Source organism: Syngnathus typhle, linkage group LG6 (genome assembly GCF_033458585.1).
Source record: "Syngnathus typhle isolate RoL2023-S1 ecotype Sweden linkage group LG6, RoL_Styp_1.0, whole genome shotgun sequence".
Classification (NCBI taxonomy): domain Eukaryota; kingdom Metazoa; phylum Chordata; class Actinopteri; order Syngnathiformes; family Syngnathidae; genus Syngnathus; species Syngnathus typhle.
This window is the reverse complement of record NC_083743.1, coordinates 2,551,710-2,572,693: the sequence shown is the minus strand read 5'-3', so window position 1 is coordinate 2,572,693 and position 20,984 is coordinate 2,551,710. Positions and strand designations below refer to the sequence as shown.

Genomic DNA, 20,984 nt, shown 5'->3' with positions numbered 1-20,984 from the left:
GTCAGCAAACGCAATTACAGCACCATCGGGGAGCTCATCTGACAGTGTGGCTGTGGGTTAGGGGGGGGGGTCTCTGTCCAGGCATTCATTGACCTGCTCAGTAACGCACGCCAGCACCTGGTGGTGGTTTGGAACTCTGCTCAACCCCCCCTCCCGTCCCCCCAAGGGTCCTGTTAAAATAAGTGCTCGTTCCACTTCCCTGGCTGCGGGCAGCGAAGGGGAAAGATCAAGAAGAAGCACCCGTTTGGGACAAACCGAGCACTCGTGATCTTTGTTTCACAAGACCTCTGGCTTTGCCCGTTTGGTCGAGATGAGGCTCAGAAAGGACAAAAACGATCTCTCTAGATAGCAGTTCGGCTTTTGTTAACTACGAGACAGATTATCATATGGGCTCAAATTCTGAGCACGTTTTACATTTCATATTTGTCTAATGAGAAACAGAATTTGAGCAAGTTGTGTTTGTTAGGGCTGCAAACGCTTCCATCGAATGCACTCAACCTTCCGTTGGAGCAGTCGGGGCACACAAAAAAAAACATCTGACTGGATTTGGGCTCTGCTTCAAATATTTGTGGATCTCGCGCTCTTTCTGACTCTCTCTCTCTCTCTTTCTGTCTCTGTTTCTCTCTCTCTCTGTCTCTCTTTCTCTCTTTTTTCTTTGTGTGACGCAAAGCATTGATACAAAAGACGGCCATGTAGTAAATGGATCCCCCCCCCTCCGCCGCCGCCGCCGCCTCCCCCTCAAAAGCAGCAAATTCAATTTTAATGGTAACCTGCTGTTGAAGAAAAATGACGCAATATGCCGGCGAGCGCTCGGGGCGACGTCGCATGCACGGCAGCTCAGTCTTATTCAATGCTACATTAACTTTCCCATTTATGCCGCTCTTGTAAAATAGAAAGCCCTCTGGCGTGTTGAAGTGAATGTGTGTGTGTGTGGGGGGGGGAGCGTAAAGCTTAGCTGTAAATGTTTATTTTCTGCCTAATGCACTGAAATCTCAAGTTCTGCCCAAGGATATTTATCGTTGCTGCGGCGGGAATGATAAACAATCGTATTAGGAGGGAGATATGTATTTATTTTTCCTCTTTCTCAAAATGTCAAGCAGTTCCCAGGTGTCTTAACCGCTCGCTCATCTGATTTGCAGAAACTAAAAAATTCTTCAAATACGCCAAAAGGTCCAGTGTTAAATTTGGACAAAGATCTGCAGGCTTTTTTTTGCTCTGCTGCAAAGAATGCTCAGAAAGCGCCGCTTCACGTGACGCGACTCGGACGGAGCGGCCCCGTCTCTCGCGTTAGATGGCGCTCCTCCGTGATGAACGTGCCCCTCCCTGTACGGAGTGGGCGGAGGAAAATCAATAGCCCTCAAATTGAAACTGTATAGGCTGCTATCGATCCGCCGCGCTAAATCAAAACGAGGAGCCCTTTTATACGTCTCGGCACGACAGCTCCCTGCCCGGTAATGACACACTATCAATTTTGCCTTTGCACTGATAAATCAACTTGAAAATTGGATGTCAGAAGCGTTTTTTTTTTTTTCTTTTCCCTCCTTGGCCGCCGGTCGCCTCCGCTGCTGACCTCTGAACTGCCGCTGCTGGATTATAAAGTTCAGGCTGGTGCAAAGCCAAAGTAGATGTCAAGGTGGAGGAATCCGGCCTTTCTGCAAGCTGCTGCCTCATGGAAAAAGAAGTCACCTTGTAACGATATATCATATTTTAACGTGATAATAGTCACGCTATATCGTTCTGTATTTAACAAACTTTGTCTTCCGATGTGGCAATAATACAACACCGCCTTGCCGCAAACCCGCTTTGGTCATTTTGAATGAGTTTGTTTTTGGACCAGAGAACCACCCGTACGCCAAACACTTTTTTAACGTTTCGAGGCTGATACAACACAAAAGCCTTCAGAGGCAAAACCTGATTTGTTTCCTAGCAGGGTTCTTCAGAGGGGGGGTGGGGGGGCATTGGTGACAGCTGACGAAGGATCCTCCATTCATTGGCGACCGCAGCGGACCTTAACCTTAGCTGACTGCTCTATTGATTCTCAACATTTCTTCTGTATAATTACTTTTTTTCTGTAGCAGAAAGCAAAATGGAGGCTGCCTATCGATCTGTTGAGGCAGCCGAACATTGGCTTCCCCTCTCCTTGCCGCCAGTTTCATCTCTGACGAATGGGAACAATAAGTCTTTTTTAAAATATTATTACGCGAGCCGAGAGCCAACCAGTGTTTGGTCTCCCTTTTTAAAGGACATCAATTCTAATACACAAGAACAAGGTCAGTGGCAGCTTCACCGTGCAAAGTCGGACTCGGGTAGAACGCTTGTGGCTCCGTTCGCGTTACGTACAACAAACATCGCAAGTTGAACATGGGAGGGAATTCACGTTTAACAGTACACTTTGAAAAATGATGTGTTTTTTTTTTTATTGAGTGAAACAAGTACATGAACATGTGTGGGAGAAAGCGCTGTGGTCAGATGAAACCAAAATTGAGCTATTTGACATCAACTCCACCCGTCGCGTTTGGAGCAGGAAAAAATGGATCACTCCAAAGAAAGAACGCAAGGCATGCCTGCAGCCAAGCATTGCGGTGGACTTCTTCCGCAGCTTTCAGGTCTGAACTGTCATCTTGGATGAAAGCCTCAGTGAGAACAATGTTGGCTCGTCCACTCTGACAGTGACGCGTGTTCAAATCACCGTTAGCCCGTCTATGGTCATTTGCGTTGTTTGTTAGCATTAGGTTCAGCTCATTTTTGCTACGTTGTTGGAATACTCGCGCAAATTTCTTTGTTTTAGATGAGGATGATTTTTTTATGCAAAGCCAGCAAGCGGCAGATGAGAAATGTGGACGTGATGAAAGCGTGCTACATGCTAATGTGAGCATGATGCGGGACTGTAATATTGCTTGGCAAACTTGATGATGGCTTTCGAGTGCCGATCTCTTTGCTGACTTGACTGGGCACTTTGAAAGTGGCCCATGGAGCATGTGGCTGCCAGCCACCACTTTGCTCTTTTGCTTCACTTTTCATCTCACGGCAGCTGTTCCTCCGTTCGCCTGACAGACAAGGTTACTTTTTATTTTTGACTTTTGCTTGCAGATGACTTTCATCATGCGCTGATGTGAACGAACGTTTATTTGAGATGTTTTGCTCTCAACGCCTGCCAGATTTTTTTTTCTTTCTTTCTTACTTCCTGACAAGTGACGGCAAAAGGAAACAAGCCAGTCGGGTCGCTCGTTTCAGGTCATGAACCAAAAGAAAAGAAAAAAAACAGGCTCCCATTTAAAAGCGCAAAGACAGAATTGTCCTGCATGTGTTTGGAAGATTTCAAGTTAAAAATCCAAAAGATATGTTTGATGCAGACATAACATTTGGAGCATAGCGGTGCTAGCATCATCATCAAACTCTAGCTTCTATTTAATCCGAGTTTGAATGCCCGCAAATCATCCAATTAAGGCACAGCGGACGTTAAAGGCTCCGCTGTATTTTACGTCTCTTTTGTCACATTTCGATGCAGTAAAATTTAGTCCGAGAGTGTGGAAGGTCATCTGGAAGAAGAGCTGTCTTGTCTTGTGCGTGCGTGCGAGAGAGAATCCAGCCATGACCCCCCATGAATAGAATTGTCAGTGATTACTGGTATTTATAATAATTAGCCCCTCACTCATGTCGCCAATTGACGCCTTTAAAAAGAGCATAATGGCGTTTTATTGAATCAGCATGTCTGTGTCCTCCCTGCTGGCTGGCTGCCTCACACAAATCCTCCCGCCCGCCAGTTGAAATAGAATAAAAGGGGACCCTTTATCTGCAAGGCGACCCTGCCTGCCTGCCTCTGTGTGTGTGTGTGTGTTTTTACCAAAGAGGATGAAAAGGCACCAAAATGTTTTTTTCCTTTCCAATATCCCAACTTAAGGAAAAGTTAGGGTTTCTCTTAAATGAGTCATTTTTGACAATATGTCCAGGAAAATCGCATTTTGTCATGCAACAAAACAGCTCAGTAGCGCCCCCTTTGGCAAGTCTTGATGTCAAGGGAAAAGTCTCAAGGAGCCTGGAAGCAAATTGGACAGCAAATCTGCCATTTTCAGGGTTTCTAATTATTTGTGTTGTGTGCTGTCATGTTTGCTTTGTTAGCGCCGTCCAATCGAACATTGTTTCCGTTTTAAAATCCATCATTTCGCATTTGCTTTGGAAACCTGCATCTCACCCTGCGCTTTTATGAGCAACATGTTTCACAAATAACAAAACCGGAGCCTAAAAACCAAAAGAGGAGCGTAATCGTCCGACAATGTGGTCCCCCTTCCTGCATTTATCCCGCCACACTTAGGCAAAGCTGAAAGCCCCCATAAATAACGGCGCTCCTGTTTCCCCAAGGTTATCAGCGCAGGAAAATTAGCTTTTAAAATGCAGTTTGAAATCCATTTAGGTGATTGATTGGCGAGCGCGCTAATAAATTCTGCCGGTATCCGGGCGGGCCTCGTCACGGCCATTTTTTATTGTTGTCATGAAGCCGGCCGGCCGGGCAAAATGCGTTGACTGACGAAGGTCTGCGACTTAATAAGTCCAGTCAGTTACGGCGACATGCTTTGCGTTAACACAACACGTTTACCCTCTGCCTGCCTTTTGGGATGTGAAAACATTTTGTCTTCAGATCAACTTTTCTTTTCTTTTATTTGCAGGTTATCCCCAGATGGTGCCTTTGACATTTCCCCATTTTGACTGACCCATAAAAATGGAGAATTTTCTGTTCTTTGCTAGCAATTCATATTGGCCAAGCACCAATATTGTTTTTGAAATGTCTGATTATTGTGTAACTTCACCTAGCAACTTTGATTGTGGACTTTTTGCCATACATCATTCAAATGTTTTTACACGAGGGACATGTTGAGCTTCCAACTCAAATGTTCTTTTTCGGAAACTGTGTCAGCGTTAACACTTTCAGATTTAGTTTGCATCTATCCGTTTGATGAAGGCAAAACAAATGGACCTCCTGTGCTAGTCCTGATAAAAGTACATCTTCAAAGTGGAAGCTTTATTCACCCCCCGAATTAGGAGCACATCATCTTGGGCCTGGAAAAATGCCTGGATTTACATTTTTGGCGCGGCGTAATCCGGCATTTACAATATCATTTACGTGCCTTTCTTCTTTTTTACGCCCACTGACATCTCGCTCTCTCTCTCTCTCTCTCTTCATCCTCCTTTTTAAACGCTCTGACTGACAGAGGACAAGCTCCAGGCATTCGCTTTGCATATAAGACAGCGAGCGGCGTTCAACCTTTACACAATCACACACACTTGCTTTTGATTGATATTTAACTGAAAGTGAGCTCTTGTTGCTGTCAAACCTCAGCTAAGTCTCTTGAGCCGCTTGATTTCTGACACTTGTGCTATTCACGTTAAGGACTCTGTGTGTGTGTGTGTGTGTGTGTGTGTGTGTGTGTGTGTGTGTGTGTGTGTGTGTGCGCGTGTGTGCGCGAGTGCACTCAACATTGTCATGTGATCCGTGTAACACTTTAATCTGTTTAGACTCCTTCGATATGCCGGCACGAGCCAAACGTTGATGGAGACGGCCGCCTGCCAAGGTTTCGCTGAAGTATCTCGGGTGTTTTGTATTTAGGTTGTAGCCAAAGGATCATTTTGATGGAAGGGTGGCCAAACTGTGGCTTGCGGGCCTCCACCTCCACTCTGGCCCTCTGAGTGTTTACTAGCAACAAATTGAACAAATCTTAAACGAGCACAAGCACCATAACAATGCTAGTTTTGTTAGCCTGTGTATGGCATTTGGCATTGTGTGTTAGCAATAAGCTAGCAGATCTGCGGAGAGCCAACTTCTAGTTATTGAATGCATCACTTGTATTTCTCTTTAATTGGTTTGGAGTGTTTAGTGTCAACTAGAATGCCACATCTCTTGCTCTCAACTCAAACTTTTGTTCCCAACTCAAAGCAAAAAAATGCAACGAGGTATCTCGTTTGCTTCCTCAAAATCCAAGCGGGCCGACTCCAATGACCCGGTTGCCACGTATGCGTAATTACCTTTCTTTTTCCCGCTCAAGGGCAAATAAAGGCAACGCATTCTCCCGCATTGCCTCCACCAAGGCTGTGAATAAATAATTCAATCAAATTGTCCAGCTGGAGCGTGAGAACAAGCAGCACTTAGTCACCTATCTGCGTTGCCAGTGCCTAATGGTCTGCATTAGGGGCCGGCAATAAAGCCATCCCGGCCGGCCCGCTTCTCGCTAATGTCGGAATAATCATTTACAAAAAGATGGTTACCACATGCTGGAATTAATCCCCCCCCCCCTCCCCCCAACACACAGCTCCTCTTGCTTTTAACAACCCTAATTTGCCATTATTAATAATGAATAAAAATGCAATTTTCAGTGTGCTTGCTCCAGGGCTCTGGAAATCATTACGATGAATATTTCAGCACATTATTTTAATCTCCGGCGCACGTTTGCGTGGTGGGGGTGGCGGTCGGGGGTTCGCTTTTATAGGCCCATGCGTCAAGCACACCCCCGTGCTCATTAGAGCCCGTGCTGTCCGTGGGAGATGCCTACCTTTGATTTACAAGACTTGTTAAAAGAAGCAAAGAGTGTTTAAAAAAAATGAGGCAAGCTGCGCCATTTTCACTTGTAATTTGACGCTGGATTTGTTAACGGAGCCAGCCGTGTGATTTATGGACGCCACGGCAGTTGCTGCTCCCTGCTGTTATTTACATTGCCGTCGGATCATATATATATATATTTTTTTCTATTGTACTGCATTTGATGAGCTTTGTTGTTTTGCTTGTTCAGCAGAAGGGCATTGGTTGAAGTTGCTTCCTGTTTTTTCTCGCAGGCCGCCTCACGACTTCTGGCGTCTGGACTACTGGGAGGACGACCTGCGGCGGAGGCGGCGCTTGATCAGGAACCCGCTGGGCTCGGCGCACTCGGACGTGTCGTGCAAAACTCTGCAGGAGTACGGTGAGCTCACGATGCTCATTTAGTCCTGGCAATTGAACATGACACATGACTTTCATTGGTGTTTTTATCCTCTGCAAAACATGTCGTTGGCGGAAAAAAACGAGGCGCCTCCTTTTTTTTGTCACCCCCAGTCGGCCCTCGGGTCAACGTTCCTCAGACTTAACGCAAGAGTGACTTTTACGCAAAGAGCGGCGCTATTAAGCGGCCCTTCTGGCCTTGTGTTTATAAAGCAAATGCAGAATGAGCGTATTGATTCACAAGCTAATAACCTTAAACCTGCTCGACCCTCTTTCAGCCTCTTTTTTTTTTTTTTTTACACATTCAAATGCCTTTCGGCTGAAAATGTTCAAGTTCCGGAACAATAACGGGCCTTTATCAAAGGCCCAATTATTTTTACCATTTGACTTATGAATGTCTGAATCGATTATTTAACATTTAATCAATTGTCAAAATAATCCCAAATCATCTCTGGCAATCAATTCATTGTTTTGAGCCCTAGTTTAATTTCCAATTGTGCCAATCCTCCAAATTGCAGCCCTTCAACATGGTCGTCCGTGCCAGCAGACTTCTCATCGTTGATTTGAATCGAAATTTAGGAAGAGAGCGATTTTATTTTTTTCCCCCGTTTCAAAATGTTACAGACCAAATCCGTAAGTGACTCTTAAATCTACTCCAGTCTTGACCAACCACAAAGTTGTCGACCGGCGTTGATCCGGTAAGGATGGTTGGACAAGTCCAGGAAGGCATCTGGCTGGATTTGGGCTCCAACGCCAACACATGGCAGCTGCAGGTGGTCCATACAAGCAATCATTGGGCCGTCTGCTCTTAATTTTCCCTGCGCCTGTGTGTGTGTGTGTGTGTGTGTGTGTGTTGTCGGGAGGGGGCGGTGATCTGAGTCATTGACTCATTTTGTGGCCTCTCTCTCTTTCTCTCTCTCTCTCCCTTTCTCTCTCTCTGTGATGTGTTGACGTGTGTCAGGCAAAAAAAAAAAAAAAGCTCTAATGTCATCCGCCAAGGACACTTTGGCTTGCCAGTAAATAGACACCATCGCCGACTCAGCGACAATTAAAAGTGGGAGCGCTGACCTCCGCCAAGGCTTTAACATTTGTCACCCGCGACTCCGTCTGTGTCCAATCGACAATCTTAATTGTTAAAAGGAGCTGCTAAATGTAGCCGTGGACATTCCGCGGCACCGGGGTCGACGAGCGAGCATCTTAAATGCGGAGGAACGGCAGGTTGTCCAAAAAGAATGCCCACTTTGACGGCAGGATATGACAAGGCGTGCTTCAGCCGCCATTTTTTGCCGTTTGAAGAAGGGCAGACGGGCGCTGGCGGCACGCGTCACTCTTCCCCCGCTCGCTTGAAGCAATGAAAGTCAGGCGGACGTTTTGTTTTTCTTTTTGTCTCGTCTTCACAAAGAAGACTGCGATGAGTGAGTGGCCCGTGTCTGTTTTGAAGCAGTCTCACCGTCGCCTTTGTTTTTTCTCCTTTTATTTAGTTGTTGTGCGCGCTCAAAGGAGTTATTTTCAGATTGCCTCCTTTCAAAGTGCCACTGAGTACATCCGAGTACGGCTCATCATTCCCAGCTTTGTTTTGACTGACAATTTCGTGATGTCATTTGTTTCGCATCCACCGAATTCCACGGCAATCAGTCAAAATGACATGAAAAAAAAAAAAAAAAAAGCATTTTCAGTCACGGTGAGGCCTTCAGAAGGTGATGATGGCGTTGGAGCAAACCCGGACAGCAGCGCTGTGGTTTTGACCTTTTTTTTCTGCAGTGCATTGGGCGGACACTCTGTCTCGTGGTCTATTAGCCACATTGGCAGCTTCGCCAGCACATTCGGCGCTGTTGGGAGTATATTGTGGGCTGATTGGAAGCGGGCAAGCATGAAATGGAAGTCAGGTTAATATTGATCCAAGTGTTTAACGGGGTGTTTTACCTCCGGGTGTCCTCGCTGTCGCCAATCAGGGGAGAAGCTTGGTCTCCTCCCTCCTGGCATGGCGCTGATTGCTACGGACGGAGCGATTGTCCTCTGCGCTCGGCGTGCTACCAAGCTTACAATTTGGATTGAAAACACACTCGGTTGAAAAAAGGGGAGGGCCTTCGGTTAAACTTATATTTTTTGCACGGGCTTCCGTTGTAGTTGTTTGTAGCAGGGCTGGGATTGGCCCAGTTGGACCGCGAGTGTTTTCAAGCTCCGGCAGACACTTTGCAGCGCATCCTCGCGCGTTGAATGAAAATTTCCCCGAGAGGAAGCGGCGCGTAAATCAACGTTTACGATGTTGACGGCCGGCCGCGCTCAAACGCGACGGCTTTGCCTGTTGATTTGAAATCCCTGGCGAAGCGGCCATCGCGGCCCGCCGTTCGGCTCGGCTCGGCTCCGTGTGGAATGCGTAGGAGGCCGGCCGTGCAAACCCCAGCGATGGATTTGATATTGGAGCCGGCTCGCGCGCATTCCGTAAGATGTCAGAATGCTTTGCGCGAATCAGCCGAGTTATTTACACAGAGCTGACAGCAGGAGACATAAAACAGAATCGTTCCTGCGCAAGCTCCCAAAAGTGCCTTTCCAGTTCCCTTTGAGGTCAGCGTCCTATACAGTCATGTGTGGAACATTTCCCCACGTAAGAATGTAAACTTGTATTTTGAAATCCTCATCCGCCGAGATCGCCGCCTTGTTTAAACGGGAGCTCGGATGTCAACGCCGTTATGCTCACTTCCGACGCTAACACGTGTGTGAACGGCCAGATCGAATCATCTCCATAGATATTTGCCTTTTCACTTTCTACACACTCAAATCATTAAAAAAAAGACCTGAATCTATTACCAACAGTTTGATGATCATAAACAAATGGACGACATCTCCTGCCCAACGTGGCGGATTTGGAAAACCAACTTTGCCTTCTTTGATGATTCCAGAAGGCACGCTCCGTCGTCCAAAATTGCGCTGCGGCGGGCGGGCAGGCGGACGGACGTGTGTGATTTTTGCTCTCTTGTCGGAATTAGCCGCGTTTATTTAGTCTAGTCGGGACCGGTGCTCCCACGCGCCAATCCAAACATCAGCACGTCTACTCATCAGCCTTTCAGCGGGATCCTTTACAAAATGACACGTTTGGCTTTCATCTCCAGCCCGCGGTGGACTTTGGCCTCCAACTCGAGGGAGGCCCCATTTCTTCTTTTTTTTCCCCCCCCTGTTCCCCCCGAATCGCTCAAACTGCTTCCCTCCATCTGCCCAGAGCGCCCCAGATACGAGGCAGAGCAGGAAACGAGCATTTTGGATTGGTTTAAAAGAGGGCAAGCGGGACGTGGTGTGCGATGCACAGATGCAGAAAATCCTACTTGAGCATGCTGTCTTTCGCAGAAAGAGGGAAAAAAAAAAGCCAACAATTGTTGGTGTCGTCGCTTTCTTTTCCTCCATTGGACACGTTGAAAGACGTCTAAGCGCCGCAACAACCCGCGTAGCGAGACGTGCTCCGGGTTGAGCTTCAGGCAGGCGGATGATGACGTCCCGGCGCAACCTAATTGCGCTGTCTGTTCAGCCTCGCATCTTGTCACGTCTCCAAAAGCGGGCGAGCCGCGTCGCTAATCGACGGCGAGCCGTTGGTCTTTCAAGACGCAAACGTTGTCTTTCATTCTTGACCTTGTCTGCCAATGAAAGCAAACGTACCTGTGATGTTCAAATGCCTTCAGTCGGCGCCGTATACGCTGTGGCATGCGGCGGCGGCGGCGGCGGCGCCGTCTTGCTGCTTGGGTAGCATGCTAACACGCTCATTCTAGTTTGCTCTCCACCGAAAAGCCATTCATCAAACTGATTCAACGCCAGGACAAAATATGTCGTCCATATCCGTCAATGGCAGTGATGGAGTTAAGTGGGAATAAAGCGCCTTCTGAAAATACGAGTGTCAAGTGAAAACACTTGATCAAGATTTATTTTTCCAACTCCTAACCGTGTCGTTGAGTTTTTGTTTTTTTTTTCCTCCCGCAGTGACCGAAGAGGACGAGCTGGTCAAGTTAAAGACTTCCCCGCTCTTCCCCGGCCAAAGTGTTGCCAACCAAAACCCCGAAACGGAGCTGATTCTGGAGGGAGACGACGACTCTGCCGGCCTGCTGCTGCAGGAGAAGGAGGCCGACAATCTGGGTGGTAAGTCCACTTACGTTGTTGTTGGCTTAGCTTGCACTTTTAAATGGGAAATAGAACAATGACATATTCAAAAGGACCAAATAGCCTTTGCTAATGCTATTAATTGCAAAACACCGATGCTCAAAATGAGTTCAGTTTGGCAATCTCTTGAAACATCTGAACACAAACGTTATCCGAGGCTCAGCCGACATCCCATAATATCTCTGTGGGTGGTTTACGAGGCACCGCCGCAGTTTGACGAGGGGACGCCTCCGCCAGAGTTCAACTTTATGCGGCCGTCCAAAAAGTGAACTGTGAGACATTAGCGGCTTAGCGTGGCAACATTTTCTTTTCCTTTTCATCTTGTGGAGAGAACAGCAATGACTTTTTAATTACTTTTTTTTAATGTCACACAAGATGCAAGATTGAGCCCAGCACGCATCCACACAAAAAGTCCGCTCGAAAGCGGGCCGCCGCCGCTGCCGCGTGCCAGTACGAGCTCGTTGAGGAGGTGACGGAGAGGCCAGCCTTTTTCCTGCCAACCTCTGCAGTCAAGCGAGCAGAATAATAAAAAAACAAAAAAAACTCTGCCTCGTAAAAACAAAGTACTTCATCAAAATGACACAAGTATGCTGCAAGATGCTGTCACTGAGCAACAGCGCCAAACAAAAGTGACTTCTTCTTCTTGTGGATGGTCAATTCCCACTTATCAAGTGCCCCCTGGTGGCTTTTAATAGCAATGCAAGGAGTTCATCGTGTACCATTTGGCTGTTGATGGTCACGCCAACCAAGTCCAATATTCCGTAATTAAAACAAAGAATGGTAGCAAACGTTGCGCTCCAAGCAATAAGATGCCTTGGCTATTAGCATTTAGCATTTCTTTCTTTGACTCCACATCACACACACACACACACACACACACGCAGGCAGGCAGGAACATTGTTTTGTGGATGTCTGACGCCTGAAGCGTTGGGAGTTTCCCCCAAGGTCCACTGGCACTTTCTCTCCCTCCTCCAAGCTGCTGATGTATTTATCATGTATTTATGAGCGCCAGCGAGCGCGAGGAGGCCTAATGAGAGCGCTGGGACGCGCTCCGTGTCGGCAACGCGGCTCATCCCTGCCAGCCTTTAGGGTGCGAGGCGCTTCAGACAGCTGTGATTATAGCAAACACACACACACAGCAAGTGCTGGCATGAGATGTTGAGGACACTCAACACGCTCAATGTGGAGGGTGAAGGTCAGCCCGGCCGGCATCCACTCTCATAATAATGGGACTAATAATATGCAGGCATGTGCGTGGACGCCTAAAGGAATGGCATGGGCGTCCACGTCAAAGAGCCGACCGAGGCTGACTCACCGACAGCGTTCCCGTCCACATTTTGCACATTGCTCATGTTTGACTTTCATCTGCTTAGCCAGCTGTGTTGAAGTTGGCGAGAAACAAGATGACGTGTTTGAAATGGAAAGAAATGGATACATATTTGTAGGCTCGGAAGCCATTTTAGCTCCTTGTTCTGTACTGGGGAAGGAGTGTTTGCCAATGCCGTATTTTTTAACCCATCATGGAAAAATGTGGGAATATTATGATTACTCATATTTTTTACATGTTGCACTTCAAATTGTTTTATAGAGATTTTAGCAAAACCATGTTTTGAATGGAATTGATTAGATTTGGATGAATGTGCTCTTGCAGGTTTTATTCAATTATTTGCAAATAATGGCCAGCCTTGAGACACTTTATGAGGTACATCTGCACAAAAAGCAATTCAAAAGCTCCCTTGTGCTTTTTATTTGACCAACCTATTTAAATAAATTAAATGTCAGTGGGTTCGTGTGACCATGTTTGATGATCAGACACATGTACCTTGTAAATTTAAAAATAATAGTAATGTGTATAAATAACCTGAAAAGTTCCATTTTTTTTCTCTCCAAAATGGGTTTATGTTGTGCTTTACATTTAAAGTGTAAAACCGTAAGATATTTCTGTTCACGAAATGAATTTGAATGTGTCTCATGCTTGCGTTTTCATATTGAGGCTTTATTCTAATATGGATGCATTGCGGCTAATAATCCGCCACGCCCCCTTTGCCTATGAAACATTTCACCAAAAATGTGAAAAACTCCAATTTCCATTCGCTGTTGCAAATTGCTTGAGCCTCAATCCTGTGTTAACGTGCCCTTAATTTCATTATTCCCATGTAAACATTGGAAGGCCACATCGTCTAATTATGAAAAGATCTCCGAGGGAGGGAGCGGATTAAAATGTTTTTAATCCTCCTCTTCTTCTCGCAATGTGCTCGCCCCACGCCGCAAAAGCGTCGCCGATCTGCGCATGCGTGCGTGAGGTGCCATATGCAATATGCAGTTATTCCACGGGCAACAATCCCTAATCCGGTTTGTTGCCATCAATCGGGTTACGACCGGTGACGTCACCAAACACGGTAACCAGGGGAAGGTGATGCGCGAGCCGCGTCCCCGTCGCCCTACCTACCGTTCGTGCCCGCGTGCATCTTTTTAATTGCCGATGAAGACTGATGGCGCGTTCAAGTGGCTCCTCTTGATTTGAATGGATCGATAAAGATCCGCCTGCTTTCTATTGCTGTCTCTGCACGCATGCGCGGCTGCGTGCACGCGAGGGCCCAGCAAGGTGACAAAACAGGAGCAAGCAACCTGCTGCCTCTTCACGTCAACTTCGACCCCCAACACCCCCCCCCCCCCCGCAATGTCAGGCCGAGCAGGGCTGTTCTTAATATTTTGGTGAACAATGTTCCACACGTGTTTTTGTGCTCGTTTGTATTATTGATGGACATTTTTCAGCACAATACTCTTTTTTGTTAAATTATGCAATCAGATCACAATGTTTGAAATTGCCTTTGCGGTGGCTGTGAATTTATGCAGCTATTGCGAAATATATATGCCAATGCATTTTGAATTTGATGATCTAAACCTTCCAATTCAAACTGCGTTTCATTTCACTTCATTTTTTACATTTTTTCGCTGTACGTTTTTCTGTCCAATATGCAAAACAGAAACAACGTTTCCTCTGTTTTTATAATTACCAATAACCCAAGACGGAGATTTGTTCAATACACTAGTGCGTCGTAATAATATAAATTCATTTTATCCCTTCTATTTTATTTTTATTAATATCAGAGCTACAACAAACGCGCGCATATATCGATATATAAATAAACAAAAGCAAAAAGAATATTGCAAAACCTCGCAGAAATTATTTTTGCTTTTCTTTTTAATTTAGTCCAAACCATGCAGAAATTAAAATGCATTGACACTGGTTTCATTTCCTTTCGCTTTTATAATAATGTCCCCCCCTCCCGTCATTGTGGCGACTTCACGTTTTGCAAAACGACGACATTTTGTTTGTAAATTGGAAAGCCCTATAAATTAGAGACGTTGCAAAGTGCGTGGCGAATACACGAATGCTAAAAGCTATTCAATAATAATAGCGCAAAGCTTGATTCACACCCGCTGCGACTATTTTTTTTTTTTTTGGGTGCAAGTTGGTGTGTAAGGTGCATGTTTTGCCTCGTCAGGCCCTGTGGTACTGAGTAGCCCGGCCCAGCTGGTGGCGCCCGGCCTGGTGGCCCGGGGGACCCTCTCCATCACCGGCAGCGAAATCTACTTTGAGGTGGACGAGGACGACCCCGCCTTCAAGGGGGTCAGCCCCAAGGTCAGCTGCAAACACGCACCCCCACCCCCCCACCCCGCCTTTCGAACACGTTTGCATGTTGCTGTCATTTTGCGCAAAAGGTATTTGAAATTGCGCCTCGCGGTCTCGCTAATCCAAACGCGTCGTTGAAATGTGTTGACTTTTTAATAAAAGCACGACGACGACCAAATACATATAAGAATTGGTTTTATTAGCTCTTTAAATTAAGTGGATGACAATTTAAAAAACAAACAGATCACAGATGTTATAATCCAGTGTAGTTCAAGTGCATTTCTTTTTTTCTCAATTTTACCGTCATATATATTTACTATTTATATAGGTTGTCATTTAATAAAACAAAATCGTGGCAGACCAACTATTTTTTTTTTAAAAAAGAACAGCCAATAAAAAAAAGTTATTTAAATAAAAAATTCAAGTAAATCGATGGAATGTGTGTTTAACGAAAGCTTTACACTCAAATATAAACTTTGCAAAAAGGAAAAAGAAAGACGACAAACCGTATCGAGCCAAAGTATAAATTAAATTGTTTTTCTAGCAGATAAAGAAGAAAAAAAACACCGACGTTCACAATCTGACTGGAAGGAAGCACAATGCTATCAACACATTTACAGTATCAAATGTACACGCGCGTTTCAAGTCTCGTTCAAGGTTCGTTGGAATTACGAAAGCCTTTTTTTTTTGTTGTTGTTGGGTTTAGGAAAACGGGTGGCGCTGGTCAAAAGGAGCCCCGAAAAAAAACAATATTAAAAGGGTCGCGAGAAGCGCTGGCTCGCTCGTTCGTTCGCCCGCCGACTACTGGCTCGGCTCGGGCCGGCCCGGCCGGTTACCTCAAAGCTTCTCCAGGCTTTTGGGGTTGGTGAGGATCTCCCTGGCCAGGCGCCACGTCTGCTTGGCGGCGTTCTCCAGGGCCGAGTGCGGCTTTCCCTGGAAGAGGTCGAGGTTGGGCAGGAAGTAGTGCGGGCATCGGCGGCACTGCAGGCAGGAGATGAGCTGCAATAGAATCCCGTTGAGGCGGTCGCCCAGGCAGTTCTCGTCCCAGTCGGACTCGCGCGGGTGCTTCTCGCACTCGTACGACACCAGCGTCTTCATGTGGTAGTTGTTGAGCGGCGCGCCGGGCAGCTCCAGGTGGCGGTCGCGCAGCGCCTTGAGCACCGACAGGCACTTTTTGCGGCAGCCGCCCAGCAGCAGCCGGTTCTCGGCCTCGGCGAACTGCAGCACCCAGGCGTCGCTCTCGGCCGAGCTCTGCTTGCCGTTGAGCGAGTAGCACTCCTTGGAGAGCAGGTTGAAGCCCTCCGCCTTGACCTCGGCCACGCGGTTGGGGCCCGGCCAGGGGATGTGCGGCAGCGGCCAGTGCGCGGCGCTGCGCGGCCAGATGCCCGTGCACTTGAAGGCGGGCGTGATCTGCACCACGTAGCGGTCGCGGATGCGCAGCTTGACCTCGCTGGTGTCCGCCACCATCTTGACCACGTCGCGGTAGCTGCACTTGTCCACCGCCTGAGCCACCAGCGTCTGGAAGCGCGAGCGGATCTTACGCGCCGACAGGTAGCCCGAGGCCGTGATGAACTCCACCCACAGCGACATGCTGCGCTTGCGGCCGTCGCTCAGCTTGAGCACGGCGCAGCCGGGCAGCGAGCCGTCGTCCACGAAGTTGAACACGCCCATCTGGTTGAGGTAGAGCACCACCTCGAACTCGCTGGGCGAGATGACCTCCAGGCCCTCGAAGCGGTTGTCCATCTCGCTCAGCGAGCTGATGAAGCGCGGCTCCTGCACCTCCACCTCCTTCAGCACGTCCGACACCACCTTGCACACCTCGCGGATGCTCTTGGACACGGCCGCCTTGCGCGACTGGCACTTCTCGTTGTAGTACTTGTTGAGGTGGTACACCAGCTTGGCCTGCGCGGCGATCATGTTGGGGCAGAGATCCGGGTTGTACACCGGACTCTCGCAGTACGCCGACGGATCCAACGCGGCGGTTTGTACGGGAGCCAATTTTAAAGGGGAAAAGGCAACGCTCTACCAAGAAAAATAAAAAGGGAAAACAAAAAGGGAAAAAAATGAATACCCGATTCGGAACACGCGGGGTCGTGGCCGGCCGGCCGGAACGGAGCTCCGGGACGAGCGGGACGCGCGGCGCGGCGCTCACTCCTCGCAACTTAACATGACTCAAATGCGCGCAAATGGGACGAAGAAAAGAGCGAAAAGGGGCCCCGCCAAGTGTGCGTGCTTTGCGCCCGCCGAGCGGAATGTGCTCTGCCGGCGCGCACCGCCGCGGCGTTTGCTGTCGTTTGACAGCGCGCGCACACACACGCGCGCGCGTGTTCAGACACTCGCGCGCACACGGGCTTTATTATAAGGGAGGAGTTGGCGGCGGGCTGGCCCAATGGCCGCGCCTCACGTCACAGCAAGGAGCGAGCGAGCGCGGCTGCGGCGGCGGCTGCGGCTGTTTAGAGAGCACGACGCAAGTGCTCAACAGAAAGGACGCATAGTAAAAGCACGAGGAAATACACCCACGCACCCACGCACAGCACATGCATGTGTGGGAAAAATCCCCCGTTTTGGTTATTGTTGCAGTTTTAGGACCCCCCCCCCCCCTTTACTGGATTGCATTGCTTTTTCCTCACGAATGTCCAAGTGACAGCTGCTCGTTGTCAGCTGCAGGGGAAGTCATTTCTATCCGTATGCATTCTTTGAAAGATTTTCTTCACGCGATCGGATTGAATTTTTCTGCAAGCTGGAATTTGTTAAATTTCCTGGAGAATCCGTTTTTTTTTTAAGTGACTTTGTAGCCAGTTAATAGACGTCATTGAAATTCGTTTCGTGAAGCAACCACTTTAAAGTTGTCTTTGCGTTATTATGTGGATTTTAAAACGTTTCGTTTGTCATGATTCATTATTTCCAAACTGTTTTCCAATCATTTATGAACGTCTCCAATTCCAAAACAAATTTCAGTTGACTTTTTAGTTTTTACATATTGTTTTCTAAATTTGACAAGATGTGAAATTCGGAATGTGCTTTACTTTGACTAGGGGTGAAAGTAGCGTTTTTATGAAATCATTTTTTATGAATCAGTGCATTATTTTGCTTAACAATTTTAACCCCTGTGTTCAAAAACAAAATGTTACTTCAAAATCACAGTGCAGGAAATTAAAATTCGCTTATTGTTCGGTCCATAACATTTCAGAAAATAGTGTAAATGTTTTATTTGGAGTCAACACAAGATTGAAAAAAAAAGATTCTGTTATAAAGAACCACAGAAATCTGAGAATGTTTGTTTGAGAGGTTTAGGATTTGGAAAAAATGAAAAGAAACAAGTTCTGCACATGAGTCATTGATTATCAAAAATAATTATCGATTGATTTGATATTATTTGATTATTTCCTTCTCGTACCATCATATATATTTCATTTCATGAGTGTTGAATATAATTGAAGCATGGACTTCTGTTATCATATTTGCTATAGTTCCCGTGTGCGTTTCACAGTTAAGGTCTTTGCATGCAAACTTGTTATTTGGCGTTTTGAGATCAATCTTTTCATCGCCTGCCTCCATCTCACACTTTGAAAAGCAGATCAAATAAAAAAAAGAACAAAGACGCAAGTATTTTAGATTGATAAATGGCTCCAACAACGTTTTTTGCAGGTCTCCAATGAGCATGCACCCCCTAGTGGCCGTGAGCAGCCGAGCAAATCTGATTGGCCGCTTTGTAAATTACAATCAGGCAGCGCAGTGACGTCACAATCTCGCCTTTCATCTCTTTGATGTGTGATATTTCGGAAGAGATAAATATTTCAAGGAAGACAAGTCAAAGCCTCGGCGTTGACTATTTTCTTCTCTCCCGCTTGAAAATGGCCTGTGCTATTTGCTGTCATTCACAACTAGCCCGCCAAAACAATAAAAAATGTATTTTGGTGGGAATGTTTGTCAGCGTACACCATCGAACATTCTTCCGTACGACTGTAAAGTGGACCGGCGTATGTTCCATCTTCCCTCCCGCTGCGCCACGTTGATTCGAAGCAGACCCGCTTCGACATTGGCTCGTCCAACAAGGGCGCGGCGACGTCGGCATCCAGTAACCTCGCGAGCGCCGGCTTCTCGGTTTGGCCCGTCGCCGGCCGCGTGCGTGATACCGGCCGGCCGGCGCGGGGATTTGGCCCAGATTATGGCCTCCTAATCTGAAGCATGTGCCGGCTCGTCAAGGCATCGTCTCGTACACGGGAGCGCCGTTGCTTTCTAAAGGAGGAGGCCCTCGGCTCTGATCTATGCGACTCGGTGACCCACGCGTGGTTGCATAAATCAACATGGCGTCTCCCGCTGTCTCCCCGCCAGCCCGCCATTTTTCCCAGCGCATGTGACCCCGTTTTCAAGGCCTCTTTTGTTTCCACGGCGCGGACGAGACACTTCTTTGCTTCTTGTCTTCCATTTTTCTTTGGCCCTTTCGTCTGTATGAAGGAGGATTGTGCTGTTAACATGGCAGGGGTCACTCCGGCTTGACTGGAAATTCCCCCTTTGACCGCAACACTCGTGCTTAGATTAGACAGTGGCCTGAGGTGATCCAGTGTGTATGTGTGTGCGTGTGTGTGTGTCTGTGTGTGTATGCTGAAGTAAACAGAAATAATATGGATTCCTACAATTATGCATATGCAAATTCTGCATGTTGGCACAAAGTCATCGTGCCGTTTGATAAAGTGCCAAAATGTCAGAATGTGTCAAAAATTGGCAAATTTGAAAATTGCTGCGCGTGTCTAGCTTTAGGAGAGCCACCAAAAATGTCATGCACCACCCAAAAGATACAATTTGGATTTATGGGTAATTTGGCAGCTTGATGACTCATCATCATAACTACACATTGTTAAAAATGCAGTCCCCAAAGTTAGTAGGCGTCTAGAAGGAGTTGTTGAAAATGCAAGAGCAGCAAATTTGCCCAAAATGGCTGTCTCTACATTTTTTGGAAGACCAAAAAGCAAGGTGTTTAGTGTTTTTTTTTTTTTCACATCAAAAAGAAATAAATGAAGATTGATGAAAATCTTTCCTTTTTGCTTTCAGCAACCCAATAAAAAGATGACCAATTTGTGAGCGCTGCAAGTTGAAGTTTAGACTGCAAGGACGTTTAGCACATACTGCCGTAGCGCTCCCAAGCTAACGCGCCGATAATATTAAGAGGATTTAATAGTATGACACATTTTGGACTAAATCTGATTATGAATGTCAGCGATGTGACGTTCCCCGCCGCGAAAAAATAATATGCTTTAATCTGCTGTTGCGTGTTTATGATATGATATGATGAAATTGTCAGTGGGATTTTTTGTTTTGTTTCTTATTCCGATGCTGATTCCCCGGCAATATGGCGTCGCCGCAGGAGGCCGGCTAATTTTGCCGGACCCCCTTTGGCTCGTGTCCATTCATTTGTTTTGCGGGCGGGCCTCTTGCGTATGTCGCCTGAAGGCTCGCAACCTTCCTCAAGTCAAGCAGACAATGGCTGAACTTTTCCCAGCGTACCTGCAATCTTTTTTTCTCTCTCTCTCTCGTCCATACACAAAAATGTGGCCAAAGTGTAAATTAAAAATCGTAATTGATTGGCTCAGCTTCATTTGGCCCTTCACCCCCCCCCCCCCCCCGCCCTCCTGCAATATGCTACGCTTGTCAGCCTTTGTGATAAATGACATGCATGCATTTGCATGAATTTAGAAGCAGTGCGGCTCACACGTGGCCACATTAAGAGTTGCACCATTGGCCTCATTTTGAGGCACCTTTCTCATGGCTGACGTACAATTGAGCAACTATTTAGAAAAGATGCGGCGTCGTTGTGGTTAACTCTTTTTACCTCTGCCTTTTCCCATTCAATTACGTCATTTGTCATTATTAGGTCCAATAAATCATCGTTTTTACGGGTTGGCAATGTTGCTGACGAATCGCTGGTTGGTCGCATCATAGTTTGAAAATTGAGCCCCGGACGACAGTTTCACTTGGAAACTTCAAGTTGGACAATCGCATCCATCTTGGGTAGACCCACAAAAACTCTGAAGATCCTATTACAAAACCTATAGGGAGTCGGCCATTTTGTTTTGAGGGGACTGTTGACTGGACATAAAAGACCAGAATTTTAAAAAGTCAGGTAACAATTTGATAAATATTGTTATTATGAGTAGATAAAAAAACTAAATCTGAAACCAACATGAAGTTTGCTTTACTGGCCTTAATCACAATTCCAGGCTCGCTGTTGTCGTAAACGCC

At 46.8% G+C, this 20,984-nt stretch overlaps 2 protein-coding genes across 2 annotated transcripts in view; one reads left to right on the top strand and one right to left on the bottom strand.

The window, feature by feature from the left end:
* The window catches only part of nbeab (neurobeachin b), a 56,404-nt gene that overhangs the window by 5,945 nt on the left and 29,475 nt on the right, over positions 1-20,984 (top strand). Inside the window, exons 5-7 of the mRNA XM_061280396.1 lie at positions 6,823-6,947; positions 10,931-11,086; positions 14,617-14,753. Coding sequence (XP_061136380.1) covers positions 6,823-6,947; positions 10,931-11,086; positions 14,617-14,753 — 418 coding nt within the window. The remainder of the gene's footprint in view (positions 1-6,822; positions 6,948-10,930; positions 11,087-14,616; positions 14,754-20,984) is intronic.
* mab21l1 (mab-21-like 1) lies at positions 14,923-17,041 on the bottom strand. Its single transcript, XM_061281932.1, has one exon. The coding sequence runs from the start codon at positions 16,659-16,661 to the stop codon at positions 15,582-15,584; it is 1,080 nt and encodes a 359-aa protein (XP_061137916.1). The 5' UTR covers positions 16,662-17,041; the 3' UTR covers positions 14,923-15,581.